Source organism: Arabidopsis thaliana, assembly GCF_000001735.4.
Source record: "Arabidopsis thaliana chromosome 1 sequence".
Classification (NCBI taxonomy): domain Eukaryota; kingdom Viridiplantae; phylum Streptophyta; class Magnoliopsida; order Brassicales; family Brassicaceae; genus Arabidopsis; species Arabidopsis thaliana.
In genome coordinates this window covers 21,603,735-21,626,813 of record NC_003070.9, presented here as the reverse complement: position 1 = coordinate 21,626,813, position 23,079 = coordinate 21,603,735, and the positions used below count along the sequence as shown (strand labels likewise).

The 23,079-nt window shown below is 33.2% G+C and overlaps 5 protein-coding genes, 4 long non-coding RNA genes and 1 other non-coding gene across 15 annotated transcripts; 6 read left to right on the top strand and 4 right to left on the bottom strand.

The window, feature by feature from the left end:
• Positions 1–411: 411 nt before the first annotated feature.
• On the top strand, positions 412–3,114 carry HEMA1 (Glutamyl-tRNA reductase family protein). The gene is made up of 3 exons (NM_104609.4): positions 412–1,027; positions 1,180–1,421; positions 1,662–3,114. The coding sequence occupies exons 1-3, from the start codon at positions 763–765 to the stop codon at positions 2,784–2,786; spliced, it is 1,632 nt and encodes a 543-aa protein (NP_176125.1). The 5' UTR covers positions 412–762; the 3' UTR covers positions 2,787–3,114.
• Positions 3,115–4,202: 1,088 nt separating this feature from the next.
• On the top strand, positions 4,203–6,536 carry AT1G58280 (Phosphoglycerate mutase family protein; the record flags this gene model as incomplete). 4 transcript variants are annotated; one of them, NM_001160963.1, is made up of 11 exons in its annotated part: positions 4,203–4,264; positions 4,453–4,469; positions 4,623–4,684; positions 4,765–4,872; positions 5,067–5,146; positions 5,315–5,477; positions 5,553–5,627; positions 5,712–5,800; positions 5,894–6,013; positions 6,092–6,136; positions 6,227–6,483. In NM_001160963.1, the coding sequence occupies 11 exons, from the start codon at positions 4,203–4,205 to the stop codon at positions 6,315–6,317; spliced, it is 912 nt and encodes a 303-aa protein (NP_001154435.1). In that variant the 3' UTR covers positions 6,318–6,483. The 4 variants fall into 4 exon arrangements, with proteins under 4 accessions (NP_001154435.1, NP_176124.2, NP_849826.2 ...); NM_104608.4 differs by lacking the exon at positions 4,203–4,264 and having other exon boundaries at positions 4,288–4,469; positions 6,227–6,536; NM_179495.3 differs by lacking the exon at positions 4,203–4,264 and having other exon boundaries at positions 4,288–4,469; positions 5,315–5,627; positions 6,227–6,536.
• Positions 6,537–7,165: 629 nt separating this feature from the next.
• On the bottom strand, positions 7,166–7,693 carry AT1G08227. The gene is made up of 2 exons (NR_139393.1): positions 7,585–7,693; positions 7,166–7,465 (listed from the first exon to the last, which is right to left on the bottom strand). It is a non-coding gene; the product is annotated as an other RNA (long non-coding RNA).
• AT1G08223 lies at positions 7,235–7,693 on the top strand. Its single transcript, NR_139392.1, has one exon. It is a non-coding gene; the product is annotated as an other RNA (long non-coding RNA).
• A 1,804-nt stretch (positions 7,694–9,497) lies between these two features.
• AT1G09685 lies at positions 9,498–12,397 on the top strand. Of its 3 annotated transcripts, NR_143510.1 has the most exons (3): positions 9,540–9,609; positions 10,019–10,279; positions 12,008–12,397. It is a non-coding gene; the product is annotated as an uncharacterized misc_RNA (transcript). The 3 variants fall into 3 exon arrangements; NR_143511.1 differs by having other exon boundaries at positions 9,498–10,279; positions 12,008–12,238; NR_143512.1 differs by lacking the exon at positions 12,008–12,397 and having other exon boundaries at positions 9,498–9,609; positions 10,019–10,736.
• AT1G08217 lies at positions 9,741–10,220 on the top strand. Its single transcript, NR_139391.1, has one exon. It is a non-coding gene; the product is annotated as an other RNA (long non-coding RNA).
• AT1G08213 lies at positions 9,854–10,360 on the bottom strand. Its single transcript, NR_139390.1, has one exon. It is a non-coding gene; the product is annotated as an other RNA (long non-coding RNA).
• A 247-nt stretch (positions 12,398–12,644) lies between the features above and the next one.
• On the top strand, positions 12,645–15,011 carry ZW9 (TRAF-like family protein). The gene is made up of 5 exons (NM_104607.3): positions 12,645–13,113; positions 13,329–13,498; positions 13,592–13,874; positions 13,963–14,114; positions 14,224–15,011. Exons 1-5 carry the CDS (start codon positions 12,725–12,727, stop codon positions 14,418–14,420), a joined length of 1,191 nt encoding a protein of 396 aa, NP_564729.1. The 5' UTR covers positions 12,645–12,724; the 3' UTR covers positions 14,421–15,011.
• Positions 15,012–15,425: 414 nt separating this feature from the next.
• Positions 15,426–15,905, bottom strand: AT1G58265 (Cytochrome P450 superfamily protein; the record flags this gene model as incomplete). The annotated part of the gene is made up of 1 exon (NM_179494.1): positions 15,426–15,905. The coding sequence occupies one exon, from the start codon at positions 15,903–15,905 to the stop codon at positions 15,426–15,428; it is 480 nt and encodes a 159-aa protein (NP_849825.1).
• Positions 15,906–18,818: 2,913 nt separating this feature from the next.
• On the bottom strand, positions 18,819–21,062 carry CYP79C2 (cytochrome p450 79c2; the record flags this gene model as incomplete). Its single annotated transcript, NM_104606.2, has 3 exons — positions 18,819–19,192; positions 19,678–19,951; positions 20,118–21,062. The coding sequence occupies 3 exons, from the start codon at positions 21,060–21,062 to the stop codon at positions 18,819–18,821; spliced, it is 1,593 nt and encodes a 530-aa protein (NP_176122.2).
• Positions 21,063–23,079: the final 2,017 nt, after the last annotated feature.

Here is a 23,079-nt window from a genome sequence, read left to right as displayed (position 1 = left end):
ATGTTAAAATAAGAGAAATTTTGAAAAATCCTAATAACATTTAATTATTTTATTCAGAACTTTTCATATAATTCTCCTTAAATCTACATAGATTCCTTTCAGATATCATTTACAATTTTTTTTTTTGTTAAAGCAGATATCATTTACAATGTTCAAATATAAGATATCATTTACAATGTTCAAATATAAGAAGAATTTTGAGAATACCAACAATATTTAATTATTTTATTCAGAAGTTTTCATATTTTTCATATGGTTCTCCTAAATCAACATAGATTCTTTTCAGATATCCGGATAATTCCTATGCACACATATTTTTCCAATTTATTTCCTCATCAGAAACAAATTAATTAATTTCACCATAAAATCTCATAACTCATAAGAGTCACAAGTCTACTAAGAAACAAATAAATAAATACTTATATGTTGCCGTGTAAGAACAAATGCCACCAAATACGCAAAAACGAGTGTGGATAAAACGTGTTCTCCACCCGCCAATCAAATTCCATCAAAATCTCAATGCATTCCTCATTACATATCTTTAGATTACCATCCAATCATAATCCTCAATTTCCAGTTCTACTAAACCGGTTTTGACCCGATTTGATTTTTCAGCCTCAAATCTGACAAATCATATTCACAGCGATCTCCTTCTTCCACATCGCAACCCAATCCCTCTCTGTCTCTTCCTCAATTCTTATTCTCTCTCGCAAAGGTTTGGTTTTTTGAAGACAGAGAGGAGATTTGAGATTTTGGGTTTCAATGGCGGTTTCAAGTGCTTTCGTTGGTTGTCCAAAGCTTGAGACTTTATTGAATCACCATAATCTATCTCCTTCTTCTTCTTCTTCGTCCTCTGTTTCACAGACACCATTGGGTCTTAATGGGGTTCGTGTTCTTCCGAAGAACAATAGAACCAGACGAGGTTTGATCCAAAAAGCTCGTTGTGAGCTCTCTGCTTCTTCTGATTCTGCGTCTAATGCAGCTAGCATCTCTGCTCTTGAACAACTCAAGAACTCTGCAGCTGATCGTATGAGTCTCTATCTCTTAATCTACTCAAATTTGAATCTTTTGTTTGATCAAAGTTATAAAGTTTGAATCTTTGTTTAGTGATGTCGTGATTATACTGAAGACAGTTTTTGTTATGAATTGTTGTTCTGACTTTTCATTTGTGGTTGTTAGGATATACAAAGGAAAGAAGCAGTATTGTTGTGATTGGACTTAGTATTCACACAGCTCCTGTTGAGATGCGTGAGAAGCTTGCTATACCTGAAGCTGAATGGCCAAGAGCTATTGCTGAATTGTGTGGTTTGAATCATATTGAAGAAGCTGCTGTGCTTAGTACTTGTAACCGTATGGAGATTTATGTTTTAGCTTTATCTCAGCATCGTGGAGTTAAAGAAGTTACTGAATGGATGTCAAAGGTGTGACTTTTTTCTACTATAGTGTTCTTCTTGTGGTACTTTGGTGGGTGACTAATGCTTTAGAACATGTTAAGAGTGGTCTTGTATTTATATGTTTAATTCTGTGGTGTCTACTACAGATTGATCATACCATATGCAGAGAATCTATATATAATCTGTTCATATACTATTGAGTGTTTAACGTGGCTGTTTTACAGTCGGTATCAAGGGCTAACTAACGAGTCTTATCTCTTTTTTCAGACGAGTGGGATCCCAGTTTCAGAGATTTGTCAACACCGTTTTCTGTTGTACAACAAGGATGCTACACAGCATATATTTGAAGTCTCAGCTGGTCTTGACTCTCTTGTCCTAGGAGAAGGTCAGATCCTTGCACAGGTGAAACAAGTTGTGAAAGTTGGTCAAGGAGTGAATGGCTTTGGGAGGAATATCAGCGGGCTGTTTAAACACGCGATAACTGTTGGTAAGCGTGTTAGAACAGAGACAAATATTGCTTCTGGTGCGGTTTCGGTTAGCTCAGCTGCTGTTGAACTTGCTCTGATGAAGCTTCCGCAGTCTTCAAACGTATCTGCTAGGATGTGTGTAATTGGCGCTGGAAAAATGGGGAAGCTTGTGATTAAGCATTTGATGGCTAAGGGTTGCACAAAAGTGGTGGTAGTCAACAGAAGTGAAGAGAGGGTTTCAGCTATCCGTGAGGAGATGCCTGGTATTGAGATTATATATCGACCTCTTGATGAGATGCTAGCTTGTGCTTCAGAAGCGGATGTTGTGTTTACCAGCACAGCCTCTGAGACGCCATTGTTCTTAAAGGAGCATGTAGAGAATCTCCCTCAAGCTTCTCCAGAGGTTGGAGGACTGAGGCATTTTGTTGACATCTCTGTTCCGAGAAATGTTGGATCTTGTGTTGGTGAAGTAGAAACAGCACGGGTTTACAATGTGGACGATCTCAAAGAAGTTGTTGCTGCCAACAAAGAAGACAGGATGAGGAAAGCAATGGAAGCTCAAACCATAATCACAGAGGAATCCACACAGTTTGAAGCATGGAGGGATTCATTGGAGACGGTTCCAACGATCAAGAAGTTAAGAGCTTATGCAGAGAGAATCAGAGTGGCAGAGCTCGAGAAGTGCATGTCCAAAATGGGAGATGATATCAACAAGAAAACAACGAGAGCGGTTGATGACTTAAGCCGAGGTATCGTGAACAGATTCTTACATGGTCCAATGCAGCATTTGAGATGTGACGGAAGTGACAGTAGAACGCTGAGCGAGACCCTTGAGAATATGCATGCTTTGAACAGAATGTACGGTCTTGAGAAAGACATTTTGGAGGAAAAGCTTAAGGCAATGGCGGAACAACAACAGAAGTAAAAGAGAAAAATAAGAAGATGTTCATCTCTTTTGACATATAAGATTAGCTTCCCCACAAACTCTGAGTAAATTGCATAGATCCTATAGCGATGGATCTATTTGATTCATTTAATTTGTGTGCAAGAGACTAACAATTCTATCGTCAAGTGTAAGTGTTGTGAAGCTATAAGCGAGCTTGTTGCATGTTTGTTGCTTCATAGACTCGAGTGTAATGGTATTGGTCCCAGTATCGTTACATATATGTAATAATGTATAAACTTTGGTTCTTGCAATATAGAGAAATGTTTTTTTCTTTCTAATCTTATAAACTTTGGTTCATGGAATTTAATGGATTTGAAAATCCAAACAAAAATTATGTGTTATTTAATCATTGATTTTAGTGTTATTGGTTCTATGATTTACAAATAATAGTTAAAATATTGAGTTTACGTATAGAGCAAATAATAAAAACCATTTTTCGTTCATAGTTGTCTTTAAGATCACATGCCATGTGCATCATTTTGCTGTCACGTCTCCAAGATTGTTAATTTGTATGTGTAATATGTTTTCGACCTGTTTCAGTACCTAAGTAGCAATTCAATCATTTCACCAAAACACACACACAAAAATAAAACTTCATCTCTAAAAATCTAAACGACACCTATGTCATTTTCATAGCTTAACTTATGAATATTCATTGAAACTATTTCCTTACATTAACCGAAATATATATAACTGAAACTAACGATATATGATCTATTCGTAGAGATGAAGAAGAAGAAATTATCCAAATCAGAAATATGGGGGAAAATTCGCAATTTCATCTGAAGCGGGCTGATCAAACTTGGTTAAGATTAATTTGGTTTAATTCCAATTTCCCCGGTATGGAATTTAATTTGGTCCACTTTCCTAGAATTTTTTTGAACTGTCTTATTGTACATTTTTTGTTATGTATTTGTCAATAATAATATTTAATAATATTTTGAACTGCTAAAAATTGTTTCAAAAGATAGTGTTTCTAATCATAATTCTTCTTGTTTACAATTTTATTCATAAATAGTTTTTAAAATCTTTTGGAAAATATTAACGGTATAACATTAAACATTGATATAATTTATGTAATAATTCAAATATTAGAATATATCATTACAATAATTTAATAAACATAATAATTTCTGTTTTTATAATTTAATATATAAATACAAAATTTTATTGAAAATGAGTTTCCTGCGATGCGGGATTCATAACCTATATGTAAAAACTAACGTAAAAATTTCATTGCGTACATGGAAACTATTTGATTAGTTTTATAAGTGGTGTATGAGTGTGCATGACTAATAGTTCAGTCGGGCTTAAAACTATTTCTTAGAATTTCTCATTATTAGTTTCTTTTCTTTTAGTCATCACATTAATTCAAGTCAAACAGAACCACAACAAATGGTGCTTGCCGCTTGGACACCACTAGTTGGAATTTCGAATATTCCAAAGGTTCTACTCATGTAATAAACAAAAGTTATAATAGGAAAGTTAGTAAACATTAACAATTAAAGAAAAGCAGAAAAAGTTAAACTCGGATCTCTATGATTCACCAATCAATGACCTCAAATCTTTCATTTTACATTTCTTCTGTGTCTCATCTTTCCTCTCCTCTTCCATCGCTTAGTCGCCTCTCTCTTCGTTGTTGCAGCTCTCTTCCTGCTCACGGTAACTCTCCCCTTGTTTCTCTTACATTCTCATTTGTTGTCGGAATCTTGAAAACTTGAATCCATAGTCAAAGCGAAATGGGTTTAACTTGTGTTTCATTACTGAACATTAATTGTTGTTTTTTTTGTTTTTGTTCGATGATTAAATATCTAGATATGGAGACAAAACCAAGTCAAGGCCTTTACCCACTTCACCGTTGCAAAACCATACATCTGGTTTGTTTTTGTTGTTTTTCTCATTATTCTGATTTGGTCTCTGTTGGTACTCGGATTTTGATTGAGTTCTTGTATTTTAGGTGAGACATGCTCAAGGGATTCACAATGTTGAAGGAGAGAAGAACCATAAGGCTTACTTATCTGAGGATCTATTTGATGCACATCTTACACCTCTTGGATGGCAACAAGTAAGTAAATTAGCCATACTCGATTTATCGGTTTTTATCACTATAATTTTGCATTAACTTATAGTATTATTCTGGTAGCTCTAATGATATAGACTATGAGATATGAATAATCTGTTGTTGTAATGTAACACATAAAGAGGTTTCTGTACTATTTTGGAAAAGGGAAGTAATTAATATGAATTATGTTATTGTAGGTTGATAATTTACACAAGCATGTTAATGCAAGTGGTATTTCCAATAGAATTGAGTTGGTAGTCGTATCTCCTCTGCTCAGGTAATATACTTAACCCGTAAAGCTTATTGATATTATCTTAACGCTATTGCTTGGATTCTTGCTTGAGAATAGTCATCTTGAGTTAAACGTCCTTATAGATTTGTGTTATGCCATTTCGTTCTTTTATAAGCAGTTTTGTATTTACCTCAATACACTTGTTTGTTTTAGGACTTTGCAAACAGCGGTCGGAACTTTTGGTGGGGAAGGTTACAAAGATGGTGTAAATACACCTCTGCTTATGACCGCAGGTGCTGGAAACAGCGATCGTCCTGCTATATCAAGGTTAAATCGTCCACCGTTCATTGCGGTTGAATCCTGCCGAGAACATTTGGTATGTTTACTTTTCTACCTTTTGCATGATTGGCATTTTCTTGAGATGAAAACTTTTGCAATGTTCTTGGTTCAGGGTGTTCATCCTTGTGACAGAAGAAGCAATATCACCAAGTACCGCGAATTATTCCCTGCGATTGATTTTTCATTGGCAAGTACCTAATCTATAGAAACTATGATTTTTTTTTGGTGTTTTTTCTTATGTTTTCACATTTTCTCATATTCATGTATACAGATAGAAACTGATGAAGATGTCTTGTGGAAGCCTGACATTAGAGAGGAGGATAAAGATATTGCGACCAGAGGCGTGAAGTTCTTTAACTGGTGAATATATGCAATGCTTGACATCTCTATGTGCATGATGTTTTATGATAGTCTTGGCATGATCTTTTTGATTGATATACTAACTGAATTCAGGTTGAGTACAAGGAAAGAAAAAGAGATTGCGGTTGTAACTCATAGTGGGTTCTTGTATCAAACATTAAACTCATTTGGAAACGATTGTGATCCATCTGTGAAAAACGAGATTTCTAAAAAGTAAGAGTTCCTCCTCTCTCTTTTGATCATTTTCTATTATTTATGTTGTCATTATCTCAAAGTTTTTTTGTGTTGCAGATTTGTCAACTGTGAACTCCGTTCATTTGTTCTTGTAGATAAATGGTAAGTTTTGTTGTTTATTCAGACAACGCTCACATTTGATACAATTAAAAAAAATTAAAATTCATATTCTTCTCAATTTCAAAAATGCAGCATGAGCAGTTCGGATCCTCCAATGACCAACTATCCCGGAACAATACTTACCGGAGAAGATGCTTCTAGTGATATTGCTGATCAGAAGTAGTTATATGTATTATGTTAATCTTATATGAATCTCAAAGCTGTATATTTCTATACAATGGAATAGAAAATGGAGTTAGACGTAACTATTTTATTTAACGTTACCGTATCCTACGGATTCACACTTAAATGTTATCTCGATTAAGCAACGAGGGGAATTTTTTGACCCCATTTCAATTTGTTTGTTTGGTTTACCAAATTAATTGCTACCATAATGCAGACTTCAAATATTGTACACTCTGCGAAAAATAATACTTTATCAAAACTAAATTTGAATCATAGAAATGGACATAACTTCAACATAAAACCATAGCATCACGACAAAAATGATTGAATTCAGAGGTGATAACAAAAGTCGTCTCCCAAAAACCAAAAATTCGTCAAACTGAACCATTCACATATCGACTATCGTGAGAGAATATCCTGGAATACTGATCTTGGAATAACAACACATAACACATTGGCATTTATTTAAAACCCCGATTTCATCCATCAAGAACTCAGTCACCTTTGGTTTTGCTTGCACATCATCTGAGAATTCGCTTAACATATCAGTGAACATGTAGTAAAGGGTATGCTTTGATCAGCTAGTTATTCAGAGAAATCTCCTTGAGCAAGATTCTTATGAGAGATTATTTGGCAAAGTCCATCATTGCCATCAATGCTTCCCCAATATATTTGCTACTCCAAGACACTTATTTCCTTCTTGAGTGGTATTTCTTTCGACTTCATGCAAACATGAGGCAATAAACATTGCCTTAATTTGTACTCGTAAGCTAAAACATGGATGCCCACAATGTCACTTCCAATCATGAACAACAATTGACAAGTCCAGTTAACTCTCATCCAAGGCTTCTGACATGGACATAACCTATTGTTGATTGAAGCCCCGCCACTAAATAAAAGCTATTGTTGATTCCAGCAATGTTAACCTCCAGCTTGGTAAGGCTGGCAAGGAGGACCAGCTCCAAGGCGTAGTTATAAGTCTAGCTCGACATGTGGTTGTAAATGTTGAGTAAAACGTTTTAAGATTTGGGAGAACCTTAAAACAAAATGACTATGAACGAGATATCTCACCACACGAGAACGTCTTCCTCTATGACGCCGTTCTCTACCATGTCCCTCCATCACCATCAGCTTGAATAGGCACACGATCTAGACCCCAACAAGCATGAGGCTACATGTTCAGATGTTCTTGGTCAATCATAATAAAAACTGACAATATGATAATAAAACACTAACTATCACTTTGTGAGATGAAAACGGTATGACCTTGAGGGAATGATTGGTTAAAACACAAGTGTTGTAACATCTATAGAAAATGTAGCAAAACATCACGTCCTCGTCATAGCAAGCTATTAGGGTCGGGTTTTGTCAGCAAGTTTGATATAAAGGTGATTGCATATGACCCTGCTCATTACGAACGTAAAGGTGAATGCATATGACCCTGAAAAATTCGTGGAGCTTGATTATGCCAACAATAGTTCATGGGGAAGAGACTTCTCTCGGCTGCCATATCGCAAAAGGAGGAGCCGGTAGTAAATTGAAACAAGAGGCTCCGGTTTTGAAATTTACGAGAGAGTCTCTTACAAATAACACAAAGCTTACACCTCATATGGCCTCATGATTGTGCATAATTGATCGCAATTATCACAAAGAAGAATCTTCTTGGGCTCTATAAATGACATTGTTTGAAGCTATCCATGATTCACTCTCCAATGCAAACATCCATCTCTCGCAATCATTGTTTAATTAATACGAAGTGACAAAAAGGAAAGTAGCAACATACGGGAAGCAGAATGACTTAAGTTGCAACATAAGAGACGAGAAATTAATCACAATTAATTTATTATGTTGTTCTATACCACATCAAGGATCATAATTTTCATTTCTGCACTTTATAATTTTTAATCAATATTTTAAAACGAATTGCTCGGAAAATCGCTGATTAAAAATTTTGATATCTAATTGTTACGACTAGTTGCTATATAGGTAGCTGGATATGAGGCAACAAAGCTCATATGGTATGGTTTGGTTTGGTTGTTGTCATTAACTAGTGGTCGTAGAGTCTCTATCTTCACTAGAGAAGAACAAACAAATAGATCAAAATTCAAAAAATCAAAAAGTAATTATAGAAAATTCAAATGAAAAAGGAGTGAGAAAAAAGGTTAAAATCTTTCAAATTCTTAAGTTACACTAAATTAAAAAGATGTAAAAAGAAATTTATAGTAAATAGAATAACCATTGCATTTATTTTTTGGTGCATTGATATAGTTAATATTGCATTTATTATGCAGTTTGTTATATATATATATATATTTTTTTTTGTTTAAATGCATATTTGTTACGATACTTATACATACCTCTGTCTTGGAGTTAGCTTTTTTGTTATCATGTTCTTGGGTGTGTTTATCAGTTCAGTCGGAGTGGATTGATCAGAAGAATTGTTGAGGGTTTGTTCCCATGTTCGTTATTAGGATGCGTTTATGAGATGGTATTAGGTGAAGAGGTATCTACTAGCCTTCCTCTGTGCATGTTTTGGAGTAGGGCCGGATTGGTCTCAATACGATGCATTAGGATTGATATTCAGTTCTTATCTTAAGAAAGATGGTCAACCTTTTGTTTATAGATGGATGAAGCTAGGTTTTCGAACGGCTCCATTTTCTAGATGTTAGTCTTACTAGAGTATCACCTTGTCGGAGTTTCAGGTTTTTTCCTCTTGCCTTGGTCAGTTAAATAGTGTGGCACTTTGATATTTGTTTTGGAGCTCGGGTTTGGGCATTCTGTGGATCAGCCGATCCTTGGATTTTGTTTGGATGTTGGTTCTCAAGGCTGTGGATCAAAGATTTTTAGAAGAAGAGGTGAATTTTAGATTTCCAAACTTGGTTTAAATATTATATTTGGTTGAAATATTGGTTATAAATCTCGAAAATAAGATTTTAAATCCTTTCATCAAAAAGAATATTATTTTCATAATTCTGTCGGACAACAGTGATGGAAAGAATAAGAATTTTTATTATTATTAACAAGATGATGACGTGGTAACAATGTCATCAAAACCGTGACATCCACGTCACCAACGTTATCAAGGACATGACATTCATGTCATCAATGATGTATGATTTTGCATGATTGGATAAATTCATGTATTGGAACTTAAATTATTTAAAACGTTAGATATATATTAGTAAAGAGAAAACTGTTAGGTATAAATTGAACACTGATACTTTGTTTGGATATGAAAAAATTGACTTTCCTCTTTGTGCAGCTCCGGCGTCTACTACTTTGATGGGAAGGTATGTGGGAGTTTTCTTGGATTGAATTGTGGGGGCTTTTGTAAAAATAGGAACATTTTGGCCCAATAATTAGAAAAAAGGAACATTTAGAATGGGCTTATAGGTTTGGGCATATGTTTGCAACAAATATGACGCTTTTGCCCTTCGTCTTCAACACCATCGTCTTCAACACCATTGTCCAGACATCGATTTTGACGATTCATAGTGTTATTAACAACACCATCGTCTTCAACAAAATTTTCCAGCCAACATGTCTATTCTGATTAACCCAATCAATCAAAATAAATGATTTTTGATTGAAGAAATCTAAACCCTAAAGGGATACTATCTAGGGAACCCTTGGGTTCTAATCTTAAACACTCCAATTCATTATTAATTCTAAACCAAATTTGATTTTTATTGTCAATAGAGTTCATCATCATCGTCACCAACTAATAACAGAGGATTTGGAAAAGTAATTCTAGAGATCCAAACTATCACCTTCGCTTCTCACTATCGCTCAACTCACCATCGTCGTTGAAACTCACCATCGTCGCCAACGCTAATTGGAGGTCGAGATCTTGCCGTCTTTTTCATCACGAGACATGATTCATGAGTCACCGCCGTTGCTTCTTACCGTTGTCAAAATCGTTGTTGTTGCAGGAGCTCAATCACCATTGTAGGTTCAGTGGTAAGGGTAAACTCGTAAAATACTTGCATAGAAAAATACTTAAATCTATAAGGCATATGAGATATGTCTGTTTTCATAAAGATATAAACTTAATTGTGTCAATCCCATAATTAATCCCTAAATTGTGAGTTGCAGTTTTAGAGTTTATGAGTCTTTTTTAAAAAAATTATTATGTTCCATTTTAATATATTTTAGTACCAGGTTTACTTCCCCTTTTTTTTGGGTTTTAACTTCTTTCTTGTTTGAGTTTTGCTTTAGAGATTTTAGTTTTTGTAAAGCAAAAATTTGCTCCTGATGAATCATGCCTAATGCTACCTGTTCTTATTGTCGATTTGGTAGTCTTTCATTGCAGCAAATATTCTTTCAATCACTTCTTTCAAAAAATCTACATATACATTTTTGCAGCCATTTTAACAAATAAATCCTGAATTTGGACTTATTTACAACTCAATGCCATTAGCATTAAATCTTTTCTCCAAAATAATTAATTTTACTTGATTTAAATTGTCAACCACATTATCAATCAAATTTAACCCTTAAAATTAGCATAAACATATTTGTTAACAATATTTTAAAACAAAGTTTTTTGTTAAAACAAATATTATTCTTACTAAACATTTTTTGTTTAAATAAATAAATCATGTATTTGAACTTATTTACAATCTCATGACACTGACATTAATTATTTAGGAATGAAAATATTTAATTAAAGATTTAAATCTTCTAAATCCTTGCTTTTAGAGTTATTATGTCATTACCTTAAAGGCTCAAAATATAAAATAAATAAATATAATTATTTAAATATTTTAAATTTATAAAACATTATTAATATTTAAAATTATAAAAAGTTTAATATATCATAATTTTTTAACATCATTATATAATATATAAAGTTTAAAAAAATCTCTATTCTTTCCGCCATAATTTGTGATTCGAAATTTTAAAAATAAACATATATTAACCAATTGGCGAAAAATGTTTGAGTTCAACGTCCCACATCGACTAAAATATTTAGACAATAATTCATAAACATATCATAAATAAGATTAACATTAATAAAATAATGGTTTTTTTACGGGACGGGTTTGGCGTGACGGGTTTGGCAGAACGTTACTTAATAACAATTGTAAATTATAAAATAAAAATATTTTATAGATAGATACAATTTGCAAAATTTTATATATATTAACTTTAAAATATAAATTGTCCCCGCGGTGTACCGCGGGTTAAAATCTAGTATTGAAATATTTTGGTTTCAATTATTTATTTATCGGGAATTGATTTTGAATTGGTAGTGTGAATTATTGGTGTCACTGTTATACCGCGCTGGCAATTAAATCGATAGGGTCATATAGATGTCATTAGGTAATCGCAAGAGTAATATATTTTATGGATATGGTAAGGGTTGATGCTTTGTCATGGTTTTTATTATTATTATTATATATAAATGTAAATATTAATGAAATAGTGTGTATATATATATATAATAGTTTTGGAATTACATGATGTATAATGTATATAGGGGTTGAGAGACCTATGACCGGTCAAAATTTGGGGGCCAAAGTAACAAATTATATATTTGGGGTTATTATAAACTGTTTTGAAATTTGGATATATTTTTCTTAGAACTAAATATATTTGGAAGCCTATTTATAAATCAGGTTTGCTGTAAAAAAAAGTTTTTAAAAATGGAGACAACATACAAATGTTTCATGTTGCTTCTTTCAGAGCCGGCCCGGGAGAAGCGTTGCCAAAAAAGAATAAAGACAAAGGTAACAAATAAACAAAGAAGACACAACAGTGAATTCATCTAATCCAAAGTTGTATGTGGTTTCCGAAATGCTTCCTTTGTCTTGTTCCGAATCTCTCTGTCGATGAACTTGAAAATGGTGTTTCACGTTCATTCAATAAAAAATAACAACCATAGTGTACACAGAGACTGATAGTGAAATAAAGGAAAAAAAAACTATAATCTGTTAAATTCAGATAATATCTATTATTTTTTTGTTTTGTTGAAAAATCAAATCTCTAGTAACATTAATGAGTATGAATCGTGTCTGGTAGTTGGTACGAATCGAGATCTCATCAATGGGTTTTTTAAGCTGCTTTGAGACGTGCGTAACACGAAGTTGTCCACTATGACTTGCTCTTGTACTTATAAGTTAAAATAATGATGCAGCAGAAAACAATTACTATTTTGTGAGACACGTATATCCCAACAAAACAATATGTCGTAGAACGTGCTAATTAATTAGTGAATACCTACGTGTCACGATCTCATGAGATTGGTGTATTACTGAGAACTAACGATCTCATGAGATTGGTGTATTACTGAGAACTAATCACTAATAAACGTGAATCTCGTGACACATATTATCATTATGCCTATATATACGTACATAAAACAAGACATTATTACAAACACAAAATATAGAAAAAGAAATAATGTATTCAGAGGAAAAGAAAAGCAGAAATTATGGTTCAATCTTTGTCTACTGCTTCTTCTGTTTCGTACTCATTGTGGAGGTTGCAAGATTCGCAAAACCTTATATCAACCTTCAAAACCTAATTGAGACGGAAGCAGTAGTAGAAGAAGGTTTCATGGCGGTGGGGAACTCAGGGAATCTTCCGTGTGGCTCGTCAAAACCTAGCTCTGCCTCTGTTCGTGCTCATGATGAACAGAAGCTCTCGCAAGCAGTAACAACAGATACGAGAACTCGTCCTCCAAATTCGTACTGCGTGAAGTTCCAGTCTTTTGTCACTATGGCAAAGCAGGTCAAAGAAAACGGTGGCAAGTATGAGTCACGTCCTTTCTCCGTCGGTGGATACAATTGGTACGTACGCGTTGACTTCCATTTCAAAAATGTTGAGAAACCATACCTTATACATAGAAGATATACATTTTTTTTTGTCAAAGGGTATTCATTTATATACTAGTGTTTTGATCATCTCCACTTTCTATGTGAAAGATTTTAACTTATTGCTCTGAATCTCACCCAAATTTTAATTTGTATATAATTTGACATATTTCTACTTAAAATGTTATAAGGACGCTCCTAATCTACCCAGTCATATACATTCCAACGGACTCGGGTGGGTACGTTTCGATTTACGTAAGAGTCGATAACTCAAGCCTCATCACCAATCCAAAAGATGTGTATGCAGAGATCACATTCCTCGCTTATAAAAGCAGTACAGACAAGTACCAAATAAGCCAGGGTACTAATTAACTAATCTAGAGCAAGTAAATATATATGTTTAAATCTTTTGTGGTTTGTTCAGACTAGTTATTTAAGTTTGATCCGTTTGCAGAGACTGAGGCCCAGCGATTTCATTTGTTTAAACAACAGTGGGGACTTTTACAATTTCTACCAATTTACTATTTTGAAAATCCGGCATATGGATACTTTTTCGAGGGCGAAAGCGTTGTGTTTGGCGTTGACATCAACATTGTTAAACCCTTTGAAAATTGGGAAGTGTTCTCTAATGAACAAAACATTCGTGACCCTATTTTCGAATGGAGACTCACCAAATTCTCTACACGTTTTCTTGACTCTTACACTTCTGATTCCTTTTCTTCCGGAGGAAGAAACTGGTACGTGTGACTTTCTTCCTCTTGTATATATATAACAATACGTACAAGATGTGTTAGTTTAATAATATGATGGTTTTTTACATTGAAGGGCATTGAAAGTGTATCCAAATGGAGTTGGAAATGCTACGGGTAATTCGTTGTCACTCTATTTGTTGAGTGATCAGTCAAATGATAAGGGTTATGTGGAAGCTAAGTTACGAGTTATTGACCAGATCCAATCCAACAATTTCGAGAAAAAAGGTTTGATATCTACTTTGTCAACTACTACTACTAATTTAAAGCTAATTAATTATAATTAATGAGCCTTTAAAAAATAAAAATAACTTTTGATTTCTTCCTATATACACAGTGGCGGCATGGCCCAATGCAACGGAGAATGGATGGGGTTTCGACAGGTTTCTATCATTTGCAGATATCAAAAACACATCAAAAGGTTTCCTAGTCAACGATACTCTCAAACTTGAAGTCCAGATCTTGTCCTTCTCGAAAACCGACTACTACTCTCATCAATCGTCTCTTAATGTTTTAACGGGAGATAGTACTTAGGTGACTAATCGTCGCTAGTGTAATTTTACAACTGGCTACTATCACTTTGCTTCATTGTGTTTTTTGTTTCTGTTCAATAATAATGAGTTCGAGCTTTCCTATGTCAAACTTGATCAATCTGATTTCACATATTGAATACCAAATTGGATAGGATGAAAGAGGCAGTCCCTAGGATGTTTTTTTTTTTTTTTGGATTTAAAGATTGGGTACGTAATCCATTCACATTTCCTTTTATAATTGTCCACTTCTTAATCGTTTAGTCGATCGTCTACGGCTTCAATAATTGTAGTTTTGTCCTTAGTAATTGATTATTCTTTTCACTTCGTTTTTCGTCCACTAATACAATTACTACAATGTTGTTCTTCTCCATAAACATTATCTACATCGATTCCTCTCTATTGCTTGTAGTTGTACAGTTGTCTACTGCGCTTAAACTTTTTGTTCACTTTTCATTTATGTTCCCGTCCTCGGCTTCAACTACTGTACTTTTGAAGATTTGTTAGATATACTAGGAACATGAACTGCTACTAAAAACTTGTCCACGGTTCCATCTTCGTGGACATCTGTATTTTGTTTACTTCGTTTCTCGTCGACTGCTACAACTACAGTATTGTTGTCCATCATCCCTTCTCCGATACATTATCTACATCCATCTTTCTTCGTTTCTCGTCGACTCCTACATGTTTGGGTGACAAATCATCAAGTGATAAATTATTATTGTATTAAAAGCAACCATTTTTATTGTATAACAACCATCATAACTTTCTTTCTGTCCACATTTAATGTGCCACGCCACACCATCATCTTATCTAGACGTCAACTGCTTTTGGCAGAGGTGTCAGCCTCATTGGGCGAAATGTTTTGTTTCCCTCCATAACCAATTAAAGGTAGTTTAGACATCTTCTCCTTTGTCAAAAGCTGACTCATTGCACAATTTTAAAGATATAAAAAATAGCATTGCCGACAAAATATTTATACAAATATGGCACAATTGGCAAAATTCCCTTAAAAAACATAAATAGTACTTAACAAGATTATATCACTTGATGATTTGTCACCCAAACATTTTCTAAAAATTCTTGATCTGAATTTTCGGATATAAACTTGGAGCCAAAATTGGTTCGCGGATCCGAGTAGAGGCTTGGCGATAAACAAGTTACTTTCCGCTGAGATGAGTTCGAGTTGAATTTTTCCATTAGGGAGAGTCCATTCGAACCCTTGGAGAAGCCTGGCTAACGACATGATGGTCATAGATGTCCCAATCTTAGTGGTTGGGCAGCTACGGTGACCGGTGCCGAATGTAACGAACCGCATGTCCGGCTCCAACAGAGTCAAACCCAGTGAGTTCTTGACATGGCCATCGAGGTGTCTCTCTGTCTTGAACATGTTAGGCTCATCCCATATTTTAGGATTCCGACCAAGCCCCAAACGGCTCACAAGAATTTGACTACCTATCGTTACAATCATACAAATACCCCACGTCATATAATGTTAGACAGTAAATACCATCTTGGAATAGATGACATTTAATTCTTTGACTAGATTTTATGAGAATTAATTAATATCGAAGATAGAGTGACTATCCCGCATTTTCAAATGTTCTTTTTTTTTCATATTTCACTACTACTTTGTGCATGCATGCATGTCTTACGTCAGAAATGCCTCTCTTGTTTTATAACTTATATAGTGTACAATTACGTCAGCAATTTATTGTTTAAAATTAATCATTACTATTTAGCTTTTCTCTGACAAGATAATAGTGCTAATTTATTTTTTCCAATATCTATAAAAATTGTGAAATCTTGAGTTTCAAACTCATCAACCCTGAAAGTCTAACATATATTCACGGATCTACAATTCTTCTATATGATTGAGTTTTACCCGAGAGGATAGTATCTTCTCGGGCTACATGATATGGCATGAACACACACTACAACAAAAACGTTATTTTACATCATTTATTATAAATATTGACATTAGTTATAAATGATGTTAAATAATTTTAAATAATTTTGCATCATTTAAATAAGTAACTTAATAATTGGTGATGTAAATAATTTATGCAAATAATTTATATCAGTTTATTACTAATTGATGTTAATATTTAAAATATTTACATCGATTACTATAATTGATATCAATATGTATCAATTGCTAAAAGATGATTTTAACTTTTACTTCAATTTATTTAAGTGATGTTAATATTTGTTTCGGTTAAAATAAGTGATTTTAAAAATAATAATATATTTACAGAATAATAATTTTTAGAATAACAAATAATTATTTAAAAAAATATATTTTCTAATTATTCTTTTATTTGTTTCATTTTTAATATATATAATAAATCATGGTGGATATTTTCTCCCAAAATCACTCGTTGCAATATCAACTAAAATCTTTTCAAGATTTTATAAAATACATTTTTTAAGAATAATAAATTTTATAACAAAAATAATAATAATTGGGTGTTCTTCATGTTTAAACACATTCCTTCAGTTTCATACTTCTTCCTTCCAGTAATTGTGTTCTTTTTGGAACTTCTATTTCTTTTTTTTTTTATATCATCTCTCTTCCATTGTGGAATCAAGATCATGCTGACTTGAGATCCCTTGAATCATTATCCCACTTAAGTTTTTTCTCTACAAAATGAAAAAGAGATTAATTGTTTGAAAATTTATAGAATTTTTACGTCGGAATTAGAATAAGCATTTGTAATTGTATTGAACATAAAATAATAGAATACCTTTACTTTATGCTTCTCCAATCTGTGTAGGAAACACAGTCCTAATGATTAGCAATGCATATCTGTATTAATTATGCAGTGTTCTTCTGTGTTCATGACAGATTTATAAAAATAGAAGAAAAGAAAAAACCTGAGTGATTGTTAGGACTTAGGAGAGAAAGATAGAACGATAGAGAATTAAAAAGTACAGATGTGTGAAGGTGAAGAATGGTATGAGAGTTATGAGATTTCAAAAACTGATTTGCAGATATCATAAGAACGTCTTTTGGAGATGACATAGCAAAAAAGATCGTGAACGTAAAAATAGGATTGTGATTAAGGAAATAAATTTATTTAATTTTGCTGATTTTGAGGAGAAAAAGAAATTAAGAATAATGATAAATTTAAGAATATTATTTATCTATGGAAATAACAATTCCGTGTCATTTATAACAATAAATTATTTAATTCAGTTAGTTTTTTTTCTAATAATAAGTTCTTAGCATCACTTTCTATTGATCTATATTTTGTATCATTTTTAAAAATGATGTTAATAAAAATAAGGGAATACACCGGTTATCTTAGTTGATGTAAATACATATTTTTGTATCTATTTTCTGAAGTGATGCAAACTAATACAAATTTGTATCAATTTGATTAAACTGACACTAAACAAACTAATTAACAAATCACTTATTAGAATTGATGTTGAATTATTTATTTTGTGTCATTTGCTTATAAGTAATTTAAACTAGTATCATTTATACTTCTGATTCTAATTAATTGATGTAATCCATCACTTTTTTTGTAGTGACATTAGCTGGGTGCAGCCGAAAAGATTTTTTTTTTTTGGTAAAAACCGAAAAGATTCTTTGCTACAAGCTTTGATGTAGTTGAGTTGTGGTATGTTTTTGATTCTTGCACAAGTCTATTTTGTCCAGTTCATTTGTGGCTTTCTCAAGAATCTCTGGATGATTCATCATCGGCGCTATCGTCCACTCCACGTTATTCATCGTATTGTCAGTGGTTGCAATATTTGAAGTTGGATTGTTTTATGAGATATTAATGTTATAAATATTATATTTTGGAATACTTTTTGAAATGTATTTGGTTCACTTTTAGGGATGAATTTTTTTATTCACCCCGTTTTTTAACTAATTAGAATATGTCACTTTAAAGAAAAATCAAATTCATTTAATTGTAAAATATGATATGCAACAAAAACGAAGTTATATATCATCTATCCGATTGGAGCCATCCTGCATCCAAAACTTGAGTTAGGTTTATAACGGTTAAATTGTCGATTTTAATCACAAAAAAGGATTATGGTTTAGATTTTGTAACAAATAAGATATATGTCGGTATTAGTTTACCAAAAACTAGTTACAGTTTAGATTTTACAACTAAATGAGTTATGAATTTTGTTTATTAGATAGTAAATTCTGATTAGTTAAAATTAAAAATTATTTAAAATTTAACATTAAAATAAAATAAAAAGTTACAACCACAAGGAAAATTACACAAAATTTATTACGGTCAAGGTTTTAATGAAGTGGAGAGATGATATAAAAGCACACATGCATGAATTGATAAAATAAAAACGTAGATGGTATGTACTAGTATTTAACAAGATTATATCACTTCATGATTTATCACCCCAAATACTTCTAGAGATTCTAGATCTGGATTTTCGGATATAAACTTGGAGCCAACCTAGGTTTCGCGCATGCGAGTAGAGGCTTGGCCATAAACAAGTTACTCTCCGCCGAAATGAGCTCCACTGAACTTTTACCAATAGGGAGAGTCCATTCGAACCCTTGGATAAGCCTGGCTAACAACATGATGGTCATAGATGTCCCAATCTTAGTGCCCGGACAGCTACGCCGACCGGTGCCGAATGTAACGAATCGCATGTCCGGTTCCATCAAAGTCACGCCCAATGACTTCTCGACATGGCCATCAAGGTATCTTTCTGGCTTGAACGCGTTAGGCTCGTCCCATATTTTAGGATTCCGACCAAGCCCCAAACGACTCACAAGAATTTGACTGCCTATCATTGCAAATTTGAAATCATACAAATGCCAATGTTAGACTAAACCATTTTAGAATAAATGACACAATTATTTGACTTGCTAGCTAGATGCCTCATGCCTAGATCCAATTACAATCTAATATCCAAGATAAAGTTAATCAACCGCCGTTCCTATGTTAGTTGGGGTATTTTTTTACCAAAATAAAAAATTAGTTGTTTAAATTAAAAGTTAAACATTCGCTGCATTTTCAAATATTCTTGTTATCATGCAGTACTATACAAGTTGTCCATACATGTCTTACGTCAGAAATTAATGCCTCTCTCGTTTTATAATTATTTTAAAATGTAAGATTACGTCAGCTATTTAATGTTTAATTTATTCATAGTTGAATAATTATTTATTTGATTAGGTAATTGATTTTTATATTGCTAACTTTTTTTTCAATATCTATAATATTTGAGCTACTTCGAACTCATCAACCCTATATCAGTGACTTTTTTACCTTTGGGGACAAAATAACCCGCGAGGGTAGTATCTTCTCTTGCAACATGATGGGGCATGAACACATTAGCTGGGTGAAGCCGAAAAGATTCTTTGCTACATGCTTTGATGTAGTTGAGTTGTGATATGTCTGATTCTTGCACAAGTCTGTCTTTACCAACTATTATGTCCAGTTCATTTGTGGCTTTCTCAAGAATCTCTGGGTGATTTAACATCTCCGCGATCGTCCACTCCACGTTATTCATCGTATTGTCAATTGTTGCAAGATTGATTTCCTACATACAAGATAATATATGCGTAAGAGATTAATTTAAACCATGCTAGGATCTCGAGATGAATTTAGAAGGAATCGATAGTAATATAAAATTGAAAAGTCTATCAATTTTCAGAAAACAAAATTATATTTTGTGTGTAACAATTCTATGTGTGAACATCACTAACCTTGCATTGAGCCCTAATCTCATCAAATGTGAACAAATGCATTCCTTGATCATCTTTTAACGTGATAAGGATATCGAGCCAGTCTTCTTCCATTTGTTTTCCACCTTTCTTCCTCCATAAATGTATTCTTTCTTGGATGATGGGGTCATTACATATATTGATTATATGAACCGCTTCTCTTACTTCTGTCTCCGCTTTATCTACGTTCCATCCTCTAAGAAAAGGGATGTAATTCGTTAAGTTAAAGCTGAAAAAACAATCAAGAGCAAGGTATATTGCGTCCATATGCTCTTTCTCTTTTGGCCCGAGACCGCCGTTCTCTACCACTTCATCAAAATGCCTCTGACCAAACATCATCCTCATCATCACGGCGTGGCAATAAGTTAATATCGTATCTCTCACGTTAATAGGCTTCCTCACTGACCCTAGTTGGCATAGATTGTAGACATATGTGACGATATTATCCGCTTCTATGTTTCTATAACCGAGGGTTTTGCTCAATGTTGTCGGGGACATAAGTTTGGTGGTCATCACTTTCTTTACCAGCTTCCAGTTCTCTCCGTAGGAAGAGAAAGAAATGTTCTTATAGCCATGGCTTATGAGATGGCTCGCGTATGACTCTGACCTATCTGCGAGAACCTCATCCTTTTCCCTAAGCACTTCACGGGCAATCTTGCTTGAGGTCACGGTGATGACATGGAAACGGGCAAAGCGGTAGCAAGCTATATCCGTCTGCAGTTCTTCCATGACGCGGTGGATCCACAAGTGAGCCGGCCGGTTGATGATCATTTGGAGCATGTTCCCAACGATTGGCCATCCCCGTGGTCCGGGAGGAAGCTGACCTTTTGGTTTCATGAATCTTGAAAAACGTCTAGCAAGAGCCAGGACCAGCGTAATGGAAATTAAAACAAGAGTGAAACTGGATGGATTCGTGATAATAGTCATGGTCAAAAAGTTTTTTTTGGGAGTTGAAAAGAAATCTCCCTTTTAAGATAGTAGTAGAGAAATCTTACTACAAAATGAGTAGTAAGAACGTTTCCATAGCTATCTATTTATACATTTTAAGTTTCATATATAACCGTATAAAATAGTGTTGGTGTAGGAAAACCAACATTTTCAGTTTCATATATAACCGTATAAAATATTGTTGGTGTAGGAAAACCATTATTCATTAATCAAGAAACCCTAATATAAAAGATTGACCGAAGTAGCTATTAGCAGCAAATAATTGTGTTACGGTCATTTTGTATGATAGATATATGTGTCCTATTATGCGGTCATTGTTCTCATTTATGCAAGAGATCGGTTATGGTGAATTTGATGAAGTTGGGAAGCATCGAAGAAAAGAATAATATTGGAACAAATCGATTATAGTAAAGTTTTCTCTTACTAAATGCGTCCCTTATACAATTAGGAAAAAATGATTTTTTTTTTTTTTTCATACCGTATTCTCTCTAGTCACTTGTGTAGAGTTCCTCTATCCATACATATTCCTTTTTAGTAAATGTAAGATGACATTCAAAAATAATATTAAAGCACGCGTGACATAAACATTCATGAATTCATTATTAAAAGCTAAGTTGGTTTTTGAGATACCAAACCAAAAGAAATTAAGTTCCCAGAAATAACCATTATATTGTCTTAATCTCTCTACTTAGTATCATAGCATTAATCTTATAGTTTTAAATAACGAATTGGTGCCCAAAAAATTATAATATCGAATTGGTGCCCTACAAGGGTTTTATCCATTTGTATAAATATTTTTGTTTTCTTTTCTTTCAGAAATGTGCTTTATTTCTTTCTATGATTCGATTTCACCATTGCTTTAATGTCTTTTGTACACCTCCTACCCCTTTTATTAGCTCGCTTGAATTTTTAGTTTTTCATGCGTCAAAATTTTTATTCCGAGAGTTTTCCTTTTCCTCGATTTTAGCCGTGAGAAGTCAGAGTAATCTTATGTACGTGATGACAATTAATATACTTCATAACAGATTAACAAGAACATTTATGTAAGTGATGGATTATGGATACATATGTTTCTTGGTATGTAGACTCATTTGCTTCATGTCAAATTGCAAACTTATTTTAGAATCTTAGTTAGGGACATATTCAATATTTTCTTAGTCAATATGAAAATAATAAAAGAATAGTTATTGTAAAACATTTTTAGTTGTCTAAATGATACCTATTGTTAGACATATAGACAGAATGAGTATAGTACTATAGTTAATTAATGAATTTTTTTTTTATGAAGTCCATTACTGGTTATAGATTCATATAAAAAGCCCATATAAATCTAGATATGTTTTGCTAAAGTGATTTATAGTATAGGATTAATGAAAATATATGGAAGTCTTGCAAAATTCAGTTTTAAAAGCTGACTAGATAGATGGGAAGTCATTTTATATGATTTCGTTAGATTTTCACGTATCATCACTTTGGTTCTAAAATTAATAAGATTTTAACATTTTTTTTTTAAATTACAGACATGATCTAAAAATTGAAGTAATGTAATTTAATTTAAACTACCAATTGAATTTAAAGATATAAGTTTATTCTTCATTTACGTTCGTCTAGTAAATTATTCAATTTTATTAATGAATAAAAAGACTTAGTTGACTATATATATTATGGTTTATTTTTGCCTTCTTGGTAGTAGTTTAACTGTTTAAGGTTTCGTCGGCTTGTTTGTATCTTCTTATTAGTGCAAATTCTCTATTGTTTATAGTATAATATGACTAATATTTAAATTGACTAACTATGGTTTACTTTTATAAATTGTTATAAACTTGTAGCGGTGTTTCTCTTGATTAGTCAATTGTATTTGTAGTGAATTCATAGATACGCGCTTGCCGATCGATGTTATTATATAAAACCGTATGATGACATTCATAGATACGCGCTTGCCGATCGATGTTACACCTACGGATGATATTATATAATCCTGTTTCTGCATGTTGAC